This window comes from Lissotriton helveticus, chromosome 8 (assembly GCF_964261635.1).
Source record: "Lissotriton helveticus chromosome 8, aLisHel1.1, whole genome shotgun sequence".
Lineage (NCBI taxonomy): Eukaryota > Metazoa > Chordata > Amphibia > Caudata > Salamandridae > Lissotriton > Lissotriton helveticus.
The window spans coordinates 1154811503-1154832944 of record NC_136069.1 but is presented as its reverse complement, the minus strand read 5'-3'; the positions used below and the strand labels follow the sequence as shown (position 1 = coordinate 1154832944).

The window sequence follows — 21442 nt, the reverse complement described above, 5'->3', positions numbered from 1 at the left end:
TGCCTGTTGCTGGGCCATTATATATGTATTTATCTAAGCGGATGCAAGTTTGTACTGCACTCTCAGTATTTCTTTGGCAGCTTATGAGTTTGGTTATTATCTTAATGATGATGCATGGTTATTTTCTTCCAGAAATTCTTACACTATCTCATGTAATACAGGAGCTGCAACTACATTTTCTTAACACAGAGCTAAAAAGGAAAAAGGATTATCATGCTGTTAACATCACTGCATATCCATTACGGAAGGTTGCTCTTTGGGAGAGTGTACTGTATAAATTTTTGGGCCCTATGGAAATTATTCAAATACTATATATTCTTCGCATTTCATTGGATTGCATTGTTACACCAGGCCCTTTAGCAAGTTCATGGGATATCAATGCAGTGCAGCAGTTTATGGATGAACTTAATTTAGATGCTTTATTGGACAATGAAGAGCCCAACCTGGATACTGACAATTATATTGAGTTCTTTTGTTTCTATCATTATGGTTATCATTACATTCGTTGATTATATGGTTCTCATCCTAGCAAATATCAACATCATCATCATCAACAACCTATATTCGGTTTGTTAAAACCATAAAAGAGTTCACAACACGTAAATCAACTATGCAAATTGCTAATAATTTGTGACAATTTAAACTAACTTAGTATGAGTTTGGCAGTCTGTGAACCGTTATATCTGCAGTGGCAGTCCGAATGTGGCAAGCTCAGCGGTCCGACCGCCATATTGCAATTCTGTATAACGCGGCTGGACCACAGACACCTCCAGCAAACCGCTGACCGCCAGAGTCGGGAAATGCAGCTGCCATAGGTCAGTACTGAGGAGCTCCACCGCCGTCCATAGTACGAGTTGGCTTTCTGATGAGCTGACCGCCAGCTTCAAGTCAGCAGTAACAAAGGATTTGGGGTGCATACTCAGCCCTTTCTTGTTCTTTTATCCACAGTTTGATGTGGATCCCTTTCTTCAGGTCCCCCCTTCACACCATTGTCTTCACCCTGAGGATTACGACCCTGTTTAAGGCGATGTACAAGTGAGTCCTTTTGTACCATAGGCCCATTGCCTGGACTGCCCACGTATGGGCCAGACTCCAGCAATGGGTAGTTGGCATTTTTCCATATGTATCATGCAAGTGTGTGCATTCAACACATTTGCAGTCGAAATGTTAACACAGGCATCGATACATATGGAAACATAATCACAACCGCCGAAAGATCTCCGCAGCCACACCGCCGACACCGTGGTCAGCTGGTAATATGGCAGTGACTGCCAGCACTATGGGCTACTGTCAGTGGTGGACACAACCTGCCGGTAGTCAGACCACCAAACTCATATTAAGGCCCTAAGAAAAAGGATAGCTCATAAAGTGACTTTGTGCATAAAAAGGATACATTAGAAAAAATACTTAGGAAATACATAATATAAAGCTTCAAACAACTCAAGTATCTTTCACTCAGTAATAATACCAACATCAAGTACAAAATATATAAAACACGATTAAAATATTACTTGCCAACCTTATTTCTCCAGCTTCCATACCATTTTACACAAATATACTCACTCATTAAAAGATTAAGTCATAACATTCCTTGTGAATGGGAAGGGTACATTTATGACACTCTTAAGAAAATCCATTTTATCATGTGTAGAGCAACTGAATTGTCTTTAGCACATTAATGCCTAAAATAGGATAAAATATATTAAACATAATTAGAACATTTCTTGCCCACCAGATTTCTCAGTCTTACAGTGGCCGAAATGAACTTATGCACCATTATGCACTTCAATTCTGGCTGAAAAAACTGAAGGCGTAATAAGGCTGGTCTGCATCTTTTGGTATTTAGAGGCCTAAGTAATGGAATTAAGACTTTTTTCCGGGGCACAGTGTACAACGTATGAAACAAAAATTGTAGCAAGGATTATGCTGAATCTGAATCACATTGGCATAGCATAAGACCATTTTCTCCATACATGTCTTTTGGATAAGTAACCAAGAAGTGAGCGGAATTGAATCTAACCAGATACAATCTCTGACAGTGATCTGACAGTGATCTTGTGAAAGATATAAATAGGGCTCCATACGATGTGTTGTGGTTACCATTTGATGTACAAGCAAACTCCACTTACTACACTCAACCATTTCTCTGCTCTTTTTCCAATATAGTAAGCAATTCTGTTTTAAGTAGCGCTACGGCATAGGCACTTAATCTCCGTGGGTTGTTAAAAAGTTTAGGTCTACCTATCATGTTGAATTGATCCATTATATATGTTAACCAAGCTAAATTACAAGCTTTATCCTACCCAAGACAGTCAAAATGGATGACCTGGTCAAGGAGGGTTTAAGATTTTGACCATATATAAAGCCATAACATGAGTGGTGCTAATTTGACATGATCCTTTAGATACGGTAATCCTAATTCCAATGGACATCCATACATCAAAACACTGCTGGGAACAGATAGTAACCTTCTCAGGAATATATTTTTGCTGGTGTGTTGTATTGCAATAATTCCCATATGCCTGTGCCATAAAACAATACAGAGGTACAATGTGCTTTGTAGATAGTAATTAATGCATGTAGTGGTTTTGAACATAATTTTGCTAAAAACTTGAAAATTGTTTCTACGATATGGTCAAATTGTACTTTCTTTACTTTCAGCAAATGAGACCAGCTGCTCTTACTATCAAATGAAACCCCCAAATATGTAAAGGTTGGGGCACGGATAAGTTTGGACCCATCAATGTAGTATGTCATCATATTCCTGAGTCTGTACCCACAAACCATAGTCTACATCTTAGTAATATTGGTTGACAGCCTTGGCCTATTGACAAACAAAAGAAATCTGTCCAGTAACCTTTGTAAACCTACTCCAATTCTGGAAAATAAGACTAAGTCATCTGCGTATGACAGTGAGGGGAGGCTTTGTGCTCCCACCCTAGGTTTGTCAGCCTCTACGTGTGATAGAAATGACTCAAAGTCATTGATATAAAGACAGAAGAGAAAGGGTGCCAGCACTCAACCTTGCCTAACGCCATGCCTGATCTTGACTGGAGTTGTGCACTCGTCCATCCTTGATGTACCCTAAGATCTCTGCATAGAGTTGGCACAGTAAAGACACAATTGCAGGATTCACTCCCATCTCCAGCATTCTCTCCCAAAACTTTCAATGGTCTGCGCAGTTAAACATGGGGCTGAGGTCCATAAATGCTAGATATAGACAGCTGCTCATTGCCTTAGTATATTTACTGATTATAAGGTGTAGTTTCAGGCACTGATGGATGGTCCCTAGATCCTCTCTAAAACCATTCTAAATTTGAGAAATATATACTCTTTTCTTCTTACCCAATATTTCTTGCACTGTCCTTTAAGGAACACAATTCATTGATCTGGCACTCCTTCCAAACTTGCTCTTGTATGTAAGCTTCTGAAATGAAATGAAAAATGAATTTATAAAGTGTGTTAAACCAGAGGGTATCTAAGCTCTATACCGAGAAGCAGAACTCGTAAGTTCTGAAAATCCAGAGAACCTATTGAAAAGTTATAAATAAATACAGAAAAAGAATATACTCCTCAGATTAGGTTTATTCATATGCACCCTAACCATCAGCTAACAGCCAGCAACTGACTCTACAAGAATCTCCAACATAGAATGTTCTAAGTTCCATAGAATGCACAAGTAATGGAAAAGAAGAGAATACTACACATCCTCTTTCTTATAACAAAAGCTGAACTAAAACTAAAAAAGTTTTAAGAACAAAACATAGGAGAATTGTACATTTAAAATGAACACAGAATACAATGCTTTAAGAATTCATACATAAGACATAAAGAAATCTTTAACTTGTATAGTCCTTAAGATAAGATGGAACTCTCTTAATACGAAAGCTAAACCTTTGCTGAGTTACATTTGCATCATCACAACAAACAGAATCCTTTGATTTATCAACAATCGTGTAATCCTTAACAATAGCAACACGATTTAAATTCCATATCTTACCATTTTCCAATTTAACTGAGTTTTTAAAACATTTGATAACATGCATTGGAGCAGAGTATTTTGACCAAGCCAAAGCTCCTAGAGGTGCTCTGACTCTAACTGCATCACCAACTATAATCTTCACTTCCTTTACTCTTTTCCTTTCATCATAACATATTTTATTCCTTAACTGAACTTTCTCCTCTCTAACCCTCCAATCACCAATCCTATTGTTTATTATACCTTTACCCCAACACATCCAAGCTGGACTCAAACTCGTATTGGGAATTCTCCCTTTAAATAATTCAAATGGAGTTTTTTTAGTTGTCATTTGTGGTGAAAATCTATGTGCTAGAATGCACTTTTGCAATTCCTCCTTCCAATCCATTGAATTTACCCTAGAAAGTTGTATATTTTCCTTAATCACCCTGTTGAACCTTTCCACGGTTCCATTTGTTTCTGGGTGATAGACAGAAGATCTTTTATGTTGAATCCCACAAGATATTAAAAATTCTGACATCATGTTCGAGCACAATTGTGGACCATTGTCTGATAAAAGAGTTTCCGGAAAACCTTCCCTTCTAAAAATTTCTTTAAGAAAAGAGATGACACAATAAGAAGTAACTTCAGAAACAGAAGAAATTTCCACCCACCTAGAATAAAGATCAATCAAAACTATCAGATAAGGTGTACGATACTCACCAGCAAGAGGACCTACAATATCTATAGCAATGTCTACCCAAGGACCTGTTGGAAGATTGTGACAAACCATTGGAGTTGTACGTGATATTAACATTTTGTCACTTACCCTACACTGCAAACACTCTCTCACCTCTCTCTCTATTTCTTGATCCATCCCTGGCCACCAAAATGAACACCGAATTCTTTCCTTAGTTTTGACAATTCCTAGATTACCCTGATGAGCCTCTTCAATCAATCTTTTCCTCAAAGAACTTGGAGGAATTAACTTAGTACCCCTCAAAAGAATTCCATTCTCCACTGATAACTCATTTTCAACTAAATGCCATACCTTATCAAAAGAGCTGTCCCAACTAGTATTACCTAAAGGTTTAGCAATTATTTTTCCAATTTCTGAATCCTTACCAATCTCCTCCAACCACTCATCTTCAAGTATAGCACCTGAGGTAATCTCACATACATTTACTTCATTTTCACATATTTCATCTTCATGATCAACTCCCTGAACTTCATCAACCAAACGTGATAGACAATCAGCAAACACATTATCTACTCCTGGAATATAGTCTACACTGAAATTAAACTCCTGAAGACCAATAACCTATTTTCGAATCGTGTAATCCTTAACAATAGCAACACGATTTAAATTCCATATCTTACCATTTTCCAATTTAACTGAGTTTTTAAAACATTTGATAACATGCATTGGAGCAGAGTATTTTGACCAAGCCAAAGCTCCTAGAGGTGCTCTGACTCTAACTACATCACCAACTATAATCTTCACTTCCTTTACTCTTTTCCTTTCATCATAACATATTTTATTCCTTAACTGAACTTTCTCCTCTCTAACCCTCCAATCACCAATCCTATTGTTTATTATACCTTTACCCCAACACATCCAAGCTGGACTCAAACTCGTATTGGGAATTCTCCCTTTAAATAATTCAAATGGAGTTTTTTTAGTTGTCATTTGTGGTGAAAATCTATGTGCTAGAATGCACTTTTGCAATTCCTCCTTCCAATCCATTGAATTTACCCTAGAAAGTTGTATATTTTCCTTAATCACCCTGTTGAACCTTTCCACGGTTCCATTTGTTTCTGGGTGATAGACAGAAGATCTTTTATGTTGAATCCCACAAGATATTAAAAATTCTGACATCATGTTCGAGCACAATTGTGGACCATTGTCTGATAAAAGAGTTTCCGGAAAACCTTCCCTTCTAAAAATTTCTTTAAGAAAAGAGATGACACAATAAGAAGTAACTTCAGAAACAGAAGAAATTTCCACCCACCTAGAATAAAGATCAATCAAAACTATCAGATAAGGTGTACGATACTCACCAGCAAGAGGACCTACAATATCTATAGCAATGTCTACCCAAGGACCTGTTGGAAGATTGTGACAAACCATTGGAGTTGTACGTGATATTAACATTTTGTCACTTACCCTACACTGCAAACACTCTCTCACCTCTCTCTCTATTTCTTGATCCATCCCTGGCCACCAAAATGAACACCGAATTCTTTCCTTAGTTTTGACAATTCCTAGATTACCCTGATGAGCCTCTTCAATCAATCTTTTCCTCAAAGAACTTGGAGGAATTAACTTAGTACCCCTCAAAAGAATTCCATTCTCCACTGATAACTCATTTTCAACTAAATGCCATACCTTATCAAAAGAGCTGTCCCAACTAGTATTACCTAAAGGTTTAGCAATTATTTTTCCAATTTCTGAATCCTTACCAATCTCCTCCCACCACTCATCTTCAAGTATAGCACCTGAGGTAATCTCACATACATTTACTTCATTTTCACATATTTCATCTTCATGATCAACTCCCTGAACTTCATCAACCAAACGTGATAGACAATCAGCAAACACATTATCTACTCCTGGAATATAGTCTACACTGAAATTAAACTCCTGAAGACCAATAACCTATTTTCGAATCCTTGACAAAACACTATCTAAACCTTTCATCATAAAAATCTCTCTTAATGGCTTATGATCTGTACAGACTATGAACCTCATACCCCATAGAAAATTCTTAAACTTTCTTAGTGCCCAATATATGGCCAGGGCCTCTTTCTCTGTAACCGAATAGTTCAGTTCCGCGCCCCTCAAACTCCTAGAGGCACAAGCAATAAGTTTCTCTTGACCATTCCTTCTTTGTTTCAAAACAGCACCCACACCCTTAGAACTAGCATGCGTTACTACAAAAGTCTCCTCAAAGGGTACAAATGCTTGCAAATCTGGAGCATCAACCAAATCCTTTTTAATATCACTAAACTCCCTTTGACATTCATCTGTCCACTTAAATTCTTTATTCTTACCTAGAAGATTTCTCAAATTGCTTGTTTTACCTGCTAGATTGTTTATACATTTTCCATAGTATTCAACCATGCCAAGAAATGAAACCACTTCTTCCTTGCTTTTTGGTGATACCAACTTCTCAATGGTATCAACCAACTCTTTTTTAGGTGTGATTCCATCTGCTGAAATATGATGTCCTAAATAATTCACCTCATTGACCGAGAACCTACATTTTTCATATTTTAACGTTAATCCAGCATTTTCCAATCTTTTCAGCACCATTCTTAGAGTCCTGTCATGTTCTTGTTGATTTACACCATATATTAATAGATCATCCTGATAACATTTACAGATTTTATCCCTTTCAAAATTGAATGCATGACCCGTTGAAAAACTGACGCAGCCGACACAAGGCATTCTCTTATATTTAAATGCACCCATCGGTGTTATAAATGCCGTTAGATCTTGCGATTCCTGCGTCAACTCTATTTGATGGTATGCCTGTGTTAGATCTAAAGTTGTAAACACTTTTGAATCACCTAAAGATGTTAATAGTTCATCTATATTAGGCAAAGGAAATTTACCCACTACAACTTCCCTGTTTAGAGATCTTAAATCACAGCACAGTCTTATCTCACCATTGGGTTTGTTAACGACAACAACTGGTGCCAACCATTCAGTTGCTTCTACAGAAGTAATGATGTCCTGTTTCTGCAATTTCTTTAGTTCTTGTTCCACCTTCTCTTGTATAGCTATTGGGATTCTCCTAGCCTTTGCAATAACAGGTACAGCATCCTTTTTCAATTTTATACAATGTTTATAGCCTTTTAAACATCCTAATCCTGAACGAAAAAGTTCAGGAAATTCTTCCATAAATGTGTTCGCTTTTGATTTCACTTCTTGAATTTGCACTTGGGGATCAGAGTTTGGATTCAAAATTACACCCAATAAACGTTGATGAGGCCACCCAATCAAACAATCACCAACCTTTGAAACATAGATCTTACCCACAATTATTCTCTTCCCATTTCAATGGATGCATTAAAATAACCCATCATGGTAATGGGTGCACCTCCATATCCACCTGGACACACAAATCCATTTTACTAAGCTAATTTTTTCTTTTAAAATATTCCTCATAAATTTCTTTTGAAATAATTGTAATGCGTGCACAAGAGTCACATTTCACCTCTATTTCTGTATCATCAATCTAGATCATACCAGTAGGATGGTCTTTCTCATGTTTAACTTTAATCTGACATATAACCTCCTTTATCTCTTTGTGGACCACTTTCCTTTCCTTTGTTTTACAGAATTTTACAAAGTGTCCCTTTTTACCACAGCCATGACAAACAAAACTCATAGCCGGACAAAACTTTGAGTTAGCCTTATGACCTGACTTTCCACATCTCTAACATGTATTACTAGCCATATTAGTTTCCTCTTTACTCATATTTTTCACAACAGACTTCACCTCCTTTATTTGAGAAACATCGTCCTTCACCTCTTCCACCTTTTCTTCAATCTTTCCTTTGTCATTTTTTAACTCATTAACACATTTCAACATATGTTCTACTCTTTTTGCTATACCAATTACTTCTTCCAAAGGTGGTTCATCCTTGAGCCACAATTCTTCCATGATCTTATCCTCCCTACACTTCAAAACAAATTGATCTCTTATACGTTCTTCCTTCGCAGCACCATACTTACAGGTAGAAGACAATTTCCTTAGAACAGTTATATATTCTTCCACTGACTCATCTTTACCTTGTTCACGTTTCCCAAAATGATATCTTTCCATAACAGTACTTACACGTGGTAAATAATGTTTATCCAATTGCAACAAACACACTTCATATTCATCCAAGTCCCTTTGCTTTTGTTGTGACAAATCTGGTACGTTTTCAAGCACTTCCTGTCTCTCACCCCCAAGACAATGTAACAACAACGAATGTTTTCTTTCCGCACTTTAATTAGTTCCACATACCTTTGCATAATGTGCAAATATCTTTTTCCACTTACTCCATTTTACTTTTGGCTCACCTGGATCACTCAAAAAAAACGGAGGTGTGGTCACATTCTGCATTTTCTAGACTTGAAATATATAATCTTATTTTACACTGTATTTTCCAAAAGCTATTGCCAATTTTCAGTTATATATTCTAAATAATACTTTTCATTGCTGTACATAAAGCCTTTTAAAATTTAAAAGAAAATATTACCTTCCTCAACTAAAATTAAAATATTTCATACAACTATCTTCAACATAGAATGTTCTAAGTTCCATAGAATGCACAAGTAATGGAAAAGGAGAGAATACTACACCTATGATGAAAAAATCCATGTTTTTAATGATTTCTTGAATGAGGCAAAGGAGTCAAGTCTAGCGATGAGCCAGGCAGGGAATTCCAAAACTTGGTTGCAGCCCCAGAGATGGACCGACTGCCCTATCTGACTTTCCAGAACTTAGGCATGGAGACTTTCCTAACTAAGGCCGATCTGAGTGACCTTCCTGGAGTGTTCCAGCTGAAGAGGGAGGAGAGATTGGACCCTTTGTGATGGAGATTGAGGAAGGCTAGGCAAATAGGAAGAAAGTAAAGATGTTTGGTGCAGGTTTTTAAGGCTATCATATAATCTTAAACAATGGAAGTTGAGTGTTTTGCACAAACACTTCAGACTGCGGGCTATCCCAAGGAGACATTTATCCCACAACGGTTCAGAATATGGTAAAGCGTGGTGGAGTTATGCAGTACCCTCTTCCAAGGAGCACTTCTGATTTTGCCATATGGCGGAAGGTCAATCTATCAAAACTGTTCTTTGATAAATTGCATACGTTGTTGACTATTATAACACAAAACTAGGTGTCTTTGACTACAGAGGCAAAATCTTTTGATTTCTAAACAGTACATTCTGCGGCGTAGATGCAGCATATTTTGCTCACTCAGTTACTAACTCATTTTGCTGATTTCCTTGGTGCTGTGTTCCATGCATCTAACATGACTGGTGTCTCGCACATTTTTTAAATAATGGGCTCTGGATTGTTGACTGGCTTTAAGACAAATATTGGAACCGACTTGAACTTACTGTTTTCAAACTTCTTTAGTGGAATGATTTCATTGTTGTAGTCATCCTCTGTCTAAGGTTATAAAGTTATAAACATGAATAATAGCACATTTGTATCCAAGTGAACCACACTTTCTCCAAGTTACTGCTCTCCACTTGAGAGCAGATCTACTTTCCAGCTTGGGTGAAAACTGGACTATGCGCTCTTGTATGCAGACGCCATCTTATGTGAGACCTGAGTGCATGAATTGATGCTGATTGAATCGGATCACAGAGTACCGCAAGAAGCATTTGCTTAAGTGCCCCAGATAATATTATGGTTACAATGTATAACCTACAGAAGATATCAATAATGGAGATTAAATATGCCCCTGGGGTGTTTGGAATAGGATTTTTTATTTGTTATTACGCACATCAATGCTATACAGGAGATTAAATGCACTAAATAAATATTAAATTAAGGGATTCTTTTGATCTCTAATGAGTTATTGTAAAGCGAATTGTCAGAAATGCCCTGATGAAGCGCATTTTCGCAAAATGCATATAGTCAATGCTTGCAATTGAAAGGCAAGCAATTGATGAATATACTAATTGAGGGGAAGATTTACAAGAAACTGATGCATCTCTGCATTATAACAGAGATGCGTCAGTTTACTTGCGACACGCAAAAAGAAACTTGCGTCACCATGGCGGACTCACATTTACAATGCGGCGCACCTTGGCGCAAGATTGACAGATGCGTCACGTATCTGTTGGCGTAAAGGTAACGCATTTCTAGAGTCGTGTTGCAAGCATGATGCAACTCCAGCAATGCTCAGGAATTCCTATTGTGCTGCAACACTCCTTACGCCTGCTGCAAGCAGGCGTAACGTTTTGACACAGTGGTGTAGAAGAAGTGTTGCAGTGAAATCTTGTAGATTTCACTGCATCACTTTTACGAGGCTTTCTTGCGTCGGAATGCCCACCCTGCATACATTATACCTGACACAGGTATAATGTGGCACAGGGCTTTACAACATGAGGCATCCCCCTAGATGCGTCACGTTGTAAATGTGTTGCAACGTGACGCATTGTTTACGCCGCCACTGCGTCGCAAAAGTGATGCAATGACGGTGCAAAAGTGTTGCAAGGGGCTTGTGAATCTGCCCCTAAATGTCGAGTTTGATAAATTCAAGTATCAATGTGGAGAATATTAAATTGAGTCAATGCCCAGTGATATGATTATGCAATTGCCAAAACTGGTGTGATACTGGCAACCAATCATGACAGGAAAGAACAAGCATATATTCAGGACTGTAAGGTTGCAATAAGTAGAAACTATTTGTGAGGCAATGGTTCCTTGATCCATTTTCACATTTGTCAGGTATTACGGACTGGAGCCAAATTTGGTTGCTCCATTCTGCCCTACACAAGCAGTAAGATGGGGCAAAACTGCATCTTTGCAAAGTTTTTGTAAGTCGACCAAACATATGGAAGTGTTCAGCATGCTCTGGTGATATCAAAATATTTTACTGGCAATTTTAGAACAAGGGGTTGACTTTCTCATAAAGAGTATGGCTTTAGTCTTGCAGTTTGCTTGAGATGGGCTGTCGAGATCTCCAACCAGAGCGAGAAGTATACCCTAATGGAATCTGTTGGGCTCCTTCTTCTCAATGCAGCTCTGCAATGCTTAGTGCTTTTGAACAGAACTTCCCGAAGACTCAAAGTTTCGTGGGTTTTTGCAGCCTCGGTCCTACTCTTCTTTTGTATGATTTCCATTCAGTTTGTAGCCTTAGTTAACAAGTTTTCAGGTAATAATATTTTGGCTTATAACTTGTAAGTGTTTCAGAATCCCTGCCACAGAGGTTAATCACACACAAAATAAAGAAGGATGGTGATGATTGATGTGGTTTTGATGATGGTGGTGGTGAAAATGATGGTACTTATGGTGTTTTAGTGATGTTGATGAAATGTGTGTGATGATACTGGTGCTGTGACGGTACCATTAGTAATGATGATGGGTATTGTGGTTATGATGCTGGTGTTTTTGGTGATGCCGATGCTGATGATGGCGGTAGTGGTGATGTAGGTATGAAAGTGAAGGTTATGATGATGAAATGGTGGTAGTGATCAGGTTAGTTTTGGTAATGATGATGTTGATTGTCGTGATGGTGATTTTGATGGTGGTTGTAAAGGTATTGGTGACAGTGATGATGGCAATGAAGATATGAAGGCGACGATGATATTATTAAAAAGGCAACCACTAGATTACTCTAGGTGATTTTTCGATGATCTTATCTTTTTGCATTTACCACTGGACTACCTTAGAAGCATCTAATAATCATTATGAATTACGGTATGACCCTAATAAAATACAACATTTTGCACCATAAAAAGGTTTACCTTACATTTGCTTACTTGCAAATAAGTAATATTTATTGCGTGATTGATTAAAATGTTTACAATATATAAAATATATAAGATTTAAAGCGTGTACAATAATTGTGTAATTAAACTTTCAGCATTTTTATTCAATGTATTTGTTTAGTGTGGGAGGTGAGTAAAAGAGAAATGTTGCATATACTTGTGGAGGTTAAAAGAGTTGATACGTTTCCGCGCATGTATCATGTACCTGACGAACCTGCAGCTCTGTTGAACGTATATCCCTTCAAGACATGCTTATAGTGCTTGCAGGCAGGTACCAATTTTCAGATATAAAAACCACCATGGGATGGACAGATGCAAAGAACTTGCAGAACTGGTTCAACGGGATAGCCACATAATAGACGCATCTGTCTTTGGCTTGGGGCACATATGGCGGAGGGTTGGCCTGTTTGGAAAAATGCCAAAGCGATACTGCAAGAGTCTTGTTTTCAGTTTTAGCGAGAATGGCTGTTCTAGATGATGACTCTCCATAGTGATGTACAATTTAATTCCTGTCCATGCATGTAAAGGTTTGCTGAATGTTTTCTTGTATAATTCGGAGGAAAGGTGAGTTGAAGTTCTATTGGTTAGGCAATTAAACTGATTGTAACTTATTGATGCTGTCCATGTGTCAGCTAGGGAGAATTCCTTTAATGAGGTGTGTAGCAGACACAACCATGGGTTCTTATTTTCCAGCAAGTCATTGTTGATGTCTTTCCAAATGAGTTTGCCTGATGAGCTGTCACTGCTAGATCTTATTTTGTGCATCCATTTAATATAAGATAATGGTCGGATAATCTCTGCATTTTTAAAGAGAACCTGCAATTAGTAGCATCTACAAATGTGTCTGCTAGTCTTACTAAGTTCTCCCTTTAATCAAGGTTGTCTCTTTCTACTGTTCCCAAGTGGTTGCATATCCCATGGCTGAAGTCTGCGATTAGCTGTCTCCTCTGACACAAATCCATTGATATCTGTATTTGCATATTTCGTCCTTTTCATTAACACACTGGGGCAGGTTTACAAGAAACTGACGCAGAGATGCTCAAGTTTACTTGCGTCGTGCAATAAAAACCTTGCGCCACCATGGATGCGTCGCATTTACAATGCGGCACACCATGGCGCGAGGATTGACAGATGTGTCACGCATCTGTTGGCGCAAAGGTCAGGCATTGCTGGAGTCATATCACAAGCACTATGCAACTCCAGCATTGCTCAGGAAGGCCTATACCAATTGTGCTGTGTTACTCCTTACGCTTGCTTCAAGCAGGCGTAAGGTTTTGACACAGTGGCGTCGTAGAAGTGGCGCAGTGCAATCTTGCAGATTGTACTGCGTCACATTTATGAGGCTCTCTTGTGCCGGAATGCCCACCCTTCATACATTATACCTGACGCAGGTATATAGTGGTGCAGGGCTTTACAAAGTGACGCATCTCCCTAGATGTGTCACGTTGTAAATGGGACACATTGTTTACGTCACACCCTGCGTCACAAAAGTGACGCAACGGCGGCTCAAACATGTTGCAAGGGGTTTGTAAATCTGTCCCACTGTTTGTAACTCATGGTCTGACGCATCCATTTAGGTGGAAGTAGTGTGAGACTCACTTGATTGTACCTCCACCTCACCCTGTCTCTATCAAGACATCGTAGGTGAGCTCTAGCATTGAACCACTTGAATACCTCACTAACATTTCAGGATGTCATGATTGCAGATTCAAGGTTCCAATATAATATGATTCCAATATAATATTAATGACTCAAGACCTGCCTAGTCTAACCCCTATGCCCAAGCATCTTTGCTCTGACCTCTTGTTTACTGTAGTGTGTCCCTCTCCCGTTTATCCTAAATTGTTGATTGTATAATTTAATCGTACCTGAGCAGTATGATGAATTTACGATTACTGGACACGGTCACTGTTGCTCGACTGCCCGGCCACAGTTGTTCCATCCTAAAATATTTATATATTACGTAACTTATGTATATCATATACTTGCACTCAGTAACCAAGTACTCTTTAATCTGCAGTATGGCTCTGATTGATACAACCTTTCTGTTGCCATGGAATTGAATTTCAAAATGTGCAATGTATAGGCAATTTAAACATAAACATTACGTAGGAACAGGTAGAATACCTGGCTGTTGTCACTGATGCTGTACTCTCTGCCACATTTGTTTGTTGTTCCAGGGGTGACAATTCGACCGTTTCATTATGTCGAAGAGGATATCAGTATTTGCATCAACACTTCTGATTCGGACTCTTGGGGCAGCTACAAAAAAAGTCTTCAGAAATTCCTTGCAGGTAACAAATCACATGTTTCATTTAAAAACAAAGTCGATTTTGACCTTAAGCATATTTTTAAAAACGGCGGGTGGGTACATGTCGGGGTGAGGCCTCAGCTCACATGTACAGCTTTATTTAGGACCTAGGTTGGACTTAGGCCCATGGGAACTGGTAATGGTAATTGGAGCGTTCCTATGTGTGGTTTGTTTTTTAGATGTTTTTGAGAACGCCACGCACACAGCAATGTTGAGCAGTTGCTAAGGTCAAGTGGTTGATGTTTGGGGGTGGGGTGACTTTTCTGACCTTAAGGATGAACAAAATCTCAGAGGGTTTTAATGATTTTAATTATCAACTAACGACATTTAAAACAGTTGTTTTTTGCATTTGTTTGAGCTTTGTAAATTAAACAAACAAACATGTAGGTATTGTCTATATAGCATAGAATGTGAGAACGAACAAAGAAGTGACCTAAAAAGTAGAGTTATAGATGATTCACCCTTATGTGGCATCACACAAAATTGTTATATGTGTTGTACTTGAGAAAAGCCCCCCTTGAGTGTGAAGAATAGTAGTCCATTGACCAAAATGCCAGGGGTAGCAGAAGTGATATATCAGAGTCTTTGACCTCAATGTCATTACAGAAAGTGACTTCTTATGAACTATGACCCTGAATCCACCGAGGAAATTAAGTCACCTGATCTTTGACCCTGATGACATAAAATTAATTGACATTATTAAACTCGATAAGTGAATAATTAGTATATGAATATATTATCAACACGGAAAATACATATTATAGATATTACCTGTATTTTAACTAAGGTGCCATAACATTTCAGGATATCATTACATATGTCTCTTTTTATGGCATAAAAATGATCAATATTTACAAAGCAAAATCGTCACCATTCAAGGATTGCACTAGCATGCCTCTCCTAGACAAAATGTATTGATACACCTCAGAGAGCTGTATATTAATAACATAGAGGTGATGCCCCTCTCTGTTAATTGATGGGAATCACAACTATTGACTTGAACTTGACCTATGTAATAGGCCTACAATATTTTCAGTAATTCATGATCACTTGCAAGGTGTTATGAATCACACAGGGGGAGGCTTTGTACACTTTGTTTTTCACCTATTCACAATAATGAAACATCACACCAAATTACTTAAAATATGTTTAGCTATAAGAAATAATATTGAACAAAGACATTCAATAACAAGATCAATGCTTAATGCATATGATAAAAGCCAGTGTGTGACTGCAATAATATGTTCACTTTCTAGTAAATATTTAAAACGCACGATTTAGGGTTTATGTTTTAAATTAATGTGCAGTCTGTCGTACCTGTATACATTGTTTCAGGTAACAGGATAACAGCCTTTTACATTTTTTGAAGAGTGTGTTAGGCACTGCTGAATGTATTTATTTCACAAAACAGAACAGATATTGTCTCGTTTCCTAGAGGGTACTGGAGATGGTAAGCTGTGCTCTTGATGACCATGTTTACTTTCTATTCTTGGCACTGCTTCTATGTCCTCTGAGGGCAGGAGCAGCAAAGGTGGCACCCTGCGTCCTAGGGGCAAGCCATGGGCAACTTCTAACTTTGGCAAAACCTAAATGACGTTCATAATTTTGTGCAGTCGTTTATGCCTAGGAGTTGTGGTAGGTTTGTATGTGGTGTGGTTATATTTTCAACTGCAGCAGTAGGGGCCATTAGTGTCAGTGTCACTGGTGATATTGGGGCAGATTTACAAGAAGTGACGCATTTGTAGAGATACGTCCCTTTCCCTGCACCACCCTGAGAAACCCTTGCACCACCATGGATGCGCCGTATTTACAATACGATTCAGAAAAGGGGGTGGTGATGAACAGAGTGTCTGAATTAAGCAGACCACTCTTACCCAGTCCAAAGATCAGGGCTTGATCCATCACCGTTATTTAGCTCACTGCCCCATCCCAGCTCAGAACCTGGCTATATGCAAATTAGTCTGTCCCTGGCCCAGTGCATCATGGGACCAGGGCAGACCAAATTACCAAGCCAATTCTTCACCAGAAAGGATACAAGCTTCCGGGGACCGGTTTCTGGCATTTCAGCCTCGTCGGCCCGGCTTGCTTGAATCCTGATGGAGCAGTGAGCAAGGGACTCATCTCTGAGTATACCCTGCCACACCTATAGTGGCCAAAAACGATTCATAAAAGGGGGTGGTGATGAACAGAGTGTCTGAATTAAGCAGACCACTCTTACCCAGTCCAAAGATCAGGGCTTGATCCATCACCGTTATTTAGCTCACTGCCCCATCCCAGCTCAGAACCTGGCTATATGCAAATTAGTCTGTCCCTGGCCCAGTGCATCATGGGAACAGGGCAGACCAAACTACCAAGCCAATTCTTCACCAGAAAGGATACAAGCTTCCGGGGACCGGTTTCTGGCATTTCAGCATCGTCGGCCCGGCTTGCTTGAATCCTGATGGAGCAGTGAGCAAGGGACTCATGTCTGAGTATACCCTGCCACACCTATAGTGGCCAAAAACGATTCAGAAAAGGGGGTGGTGATGAACAGAGTGTCTGAATTAAGCAGACCACTCTTACCCAGTCCAAAGATCAGGGCTTGATCCATCACCGTTATTTAGCTCACTGCCCCATCCCAGCTCAGAACCTGGCTATATGCAAATTAGTCTGTCCCTGGCCCAGTGCATCATGGGAACAGGGCAGACCAAACTACCAAGCCAATTCTTCACCAGAAAGGATACAAGCTTCCGAGGACCGGTTTCTGGCATTTCAGCCTCGTCGGCCCGGCTTGCTTGAATCCTGATGGAGCAGTGAGCAAGGGACTCATGTCTGAGTATACCCTGCCACACCTATAGTGGCCAAAAACGATTCAGAAAAGGGGGTGGTGATGAACAGAGTGTCTGAATTAAGCAGACCACTCTTACCCAGTCCAAAGATCAGGGCTTGATCCATCACCGTTATTTAGCTCACTGCCCCATCCCAGCTCAGAACCTGGCTATATGCAAATTAGTCTGTCCCTGGCCCAGTGCATCATGGGAACAGGGCAGACCAAACTACCAAGCCAATTCTTCACCAGAAAGGATACAAGCTTCCGGGGACCGGTTTCTGGCATTTCAGCCTCGTCGGCCCGGCTTGCTTGAATCCTGATGGAGCAGTGAGCAAGGGACTCATGTCTGAGTATACCCTGCCACACCTATAGTGGCCAAAAACGATTCAGAAAAGGGGGTGGTGATGAACAGAGTGTCTGAATTAAGCAGACCACTCTTACCCAGTCCAAAGATCAGGGCTTGATCCATCACCGTTATTTAGCTCACTGCCCCATCCCAGCTCAGAACCTGGCTATATGCAAATTAGTCTGTCCCTGGCCCAGTGCATCATGGGAACAGGGCAGACCAAACTACCAAGCCAATTCTTCACCAGAAAGGATACAAGCTTCCGGGGACCGGTTTCTGGCATTTCAGCCTCGTCGGCCCGGCTTGCTTGAATCCTGATGGAGCAGTGAGCAAGGGACTCATGTCTGAGTATACCCTGCCACACCTATAGTGGCCAAAAACGATTCAGAAAAGGGAGTGGTGATGAACAGAGTGTCTGAATTAAGCAGACCACTCTTACCCAGTCCAAAGATCAGGGCTTGATCCATCACCGTTATTTAGCTCACTGCCCCATCCCAGCTCAGAACCTGGCTATATGCAAATTAGTCTGTCCCTGGCCCAGTGCATCATGGGAACAGGGCAGACCAAACTACCAAGCCAATTCTTCACCAGAAAGGATACAAGCTTCCGGGGACCGGTTTCTGGCATTTCAGCCTCGTCGGCCCGGCTTGCTTGAATCCTGATGGAGCAGTGAGCAAGGGACTCATGTCTGAGTATACCCTGCCACACCTATAGTGGCCAAAAACGATTGGCTTTTGTAGTCTGGTCTGCCCTGTTCCCATGATGCACTGGGCCAGGGACAGACTAATTTGCATACAGCCAGGTTCTGAAACTGGGATGGTGCAATGAGCTAAAAAACGGTGTTGGATCTAGCCCTGATCTCTTGACTGGGTGAGAGTACTCTGCTTAATTCAGAGACTCTGTCCATCACCACCCCTTGTTGTAAATTATTTTGTCCACCCTAAGCGTGGAAGGGTATGCTCAGATGTGAGTCCCTTGCTCATTGCACCATCAGGATTCAAGCAAGCCGGGCCGAAGACGGCTGAAATGCCAGAAACCGGTCCCCGGAAGCTTGTTTCCTTCCCAGTGTAAGAATTGGCTTTTGTAGTCTGGTCTGCCCTGTTCCCATGATGCACTGGGCCAGGGACAGACTAATTTGCATACAGCCAGGTTCTGAAACTGGGATGGTGCAATGAGCTAAAAAACGGTGTTGGATCTAGCCCTGATCTCTTGACTGGGTGAGAGTACTCTGCTTAATTCAGAGACTCTGTCCATCACCACCCCTTGTTGTAAATTATTTTGTCCACCCTAAGCGTGGAAGGGTATGCTCAGATGTGAGTCCCTTGCTCATTGCACCATCAGGATTCAAGCAAGCCGGGCCGAAGACGGCTGAAATGCCAGAAACTGGTCCCCGGAAGCTTGTTTCCTTCCCAGTGTAAGAATTGGCTTTTGTAGTCTGGTCTGCCCTGTTCCCATGATGCACTGGGCCAGGGACAGACTAATTTGCATACAGCCAGGTTCTGAAACTGGGATGGTGCAATGAGCTAAAAAACGGTGTTGGATCTAGCCCTGATCTCTTGACTGGGTGAGAGTACTCTGCTTAATTCAGAGACTCTGTCCATCACCACCCCTTGTTGTAAATTATTTTGTCCACCCTAAGCGTGGAAGGGTATGCTCAGATGTGAGTCCCTTGCTCATTGCACCATCAGGATTCAAGCAAGCCGGGCCGAAGACGGCTAAAATGCCAGAAACCGGTCCCCGGAAGCTTGTTTCCTTCCCAGTGTAAGAATTGGCTTTTGTAGTCTGGTCTGCCCTGTTCCCATGATGCACTGGGCCAGGGACAGACTAATTTGCATACAGCCAGGTTCTGAAACTGGGATGGTGCAATGAGCTAAAAAACGGTGTTGGATCTAGCCCTGATCTCTTGACTGGGTGAGAGTACTCTGCTTAATTCAGAGACTCTGTCCATCACCACCCCTTGTTGTAAATTATTTTGTCCACCCTAAGCGTGGAAGGGTATGCTCAGATGTGAGTCCCTTGCTCATTGCACCATCAGGATTCAAGCAAGCCGGGCCGAAGACGGCTGAAATGCCAGAAACCGGTCCCCGGAAGCTTGTTTCCTTCCCAGTGTAAGAATTGGCTTTTGTAGTCTGGTCTGCCCTGTTCCCATGATGCACTGGGCCAGGGACAGACTAATTTGCATACAGCCAGGTTCTGAAACTGGGATGGTGCAATGAGCTAAAAAACGGTGTTGGATCTAGCCCTGATCTCTTGACTGGGTGAGAGTACTCTGCTTAATTCAGAGACTCTGTCCTTCACCACCCCTTGTTGTAAATTATTTTGTCCACCCTAAGCGTGGAAGGGTATGCTCAGATGTGCGTCCCTTGCTCATTGCACCATCAGGATTCAAGCAAGCCGGGCCGAAGACGGCTGAAATGCCAGAAACCGGTCCCCGGAAGCTTGTTTCCTTCCCAGTATAAGAATTGGCTTTTGTAGTCTGGTCTGCCCTGTTCCCATGATGCACTGGGCCAGGGACAGACTAATTTGCATACAGCCAGGTTCTGAAACTGGGATGGTGCAATGAGCTAAAAAACGGTGTTGGATCTAGCCCTGATCTCTTGACTGGGTGAGAGTACTCTGCTTAATTCAGAGACTCTGTCCATCACCACCCCTTGTTGTAAATTATTTTGTCCACCCTAAGCGTGGAAGGGTATGCTCAGATGTGAGTCCCTTGCTCATTGCACCATCAGGATTCAAGCAAGCCGGGCCGAAGACGGCTGAAATGCCAGAAACCGGTCCCCGGAAGCTTGTTTCCTTCCCAGTGTAAGAATTGGCTTTTGTAGTCTGGTCTGCCCTGTTCCCATGATGCACTGGGCCAGGGACAGACTAATTTGCATACAGCCAGGTTCTGAAACTGGGATGGTGCAATGAGCTAAAAAACGGTGTTGGATCTAGCCCTGATCTCTTGACTGGGTGAGAGTACTCTGCTTAATTCAGAGACTCTGTCCATCACCACCCCTTGTTGTAAATTATTTTGTCCACCCTAAGCGTGGAAGGGTATGCTCAGATGTGAGTCCCTTGCTCATTGCACCATCAGGATTCAAGCAAGCCGGGCCGAAGACGGCTGAAATGCCAGAAACCGGTCCCCGGAAGCTTGTTTCCTTCCCAGTGTAAGAATTGGCTTTTGTAGTCTGGTCTGCCCTGTTCCCATGATGCACTGGGCCAGGGACAGACTAATTTGCATACAGCCAGGTTCTGAAACTGGGATGGTGCAATGAGCTAAAAAACGGTGTTGGATCTAGCCCTGATCTCTTGACTGGGTGAGAGTACTCTGCTTAATTCAGAGACTCTGTCCTTCACCACCCCTTGTTGTAAATTATTTTGTCCACCCTAAGCGTGGAAGGGTATGCTCAGATGTGAGTCCCTTGCTCATTGCACCATCAGGATTCAAGCAAGCCGGGCCGAAGACGACTGAAATGCCAGAAACCGGTCCCCGGAAGCTTGTTTCCTTCCCAGTGTAAGAATTGGCTTTTGTA

At 40.9% G+C, this 21442-nt stretch overlaps 1 protein-coding gene across 1 annotated transcript in view; it reads left to right on the top strand.

Annotated features, from left to right (window-relative positions):
• The window catches only part of ATP4B (ATPase H+/K+ transporting subunit beta), an 85695-nt gene that overhangs the window by 23746 nt on the left and 40507 nt on the right, over window positions 1–21442 (top strand). The window contains exon 3 of the mRNA XM_078658077.1: window positions 14642–14755. Within this exon, the coding sequence (XP_078514203.1) occupies window positions 14642–14755 (114 nt within the window). The remainder of the gene's footprint in view (window positions 1–14641; window positions 14756–21442) is intronic.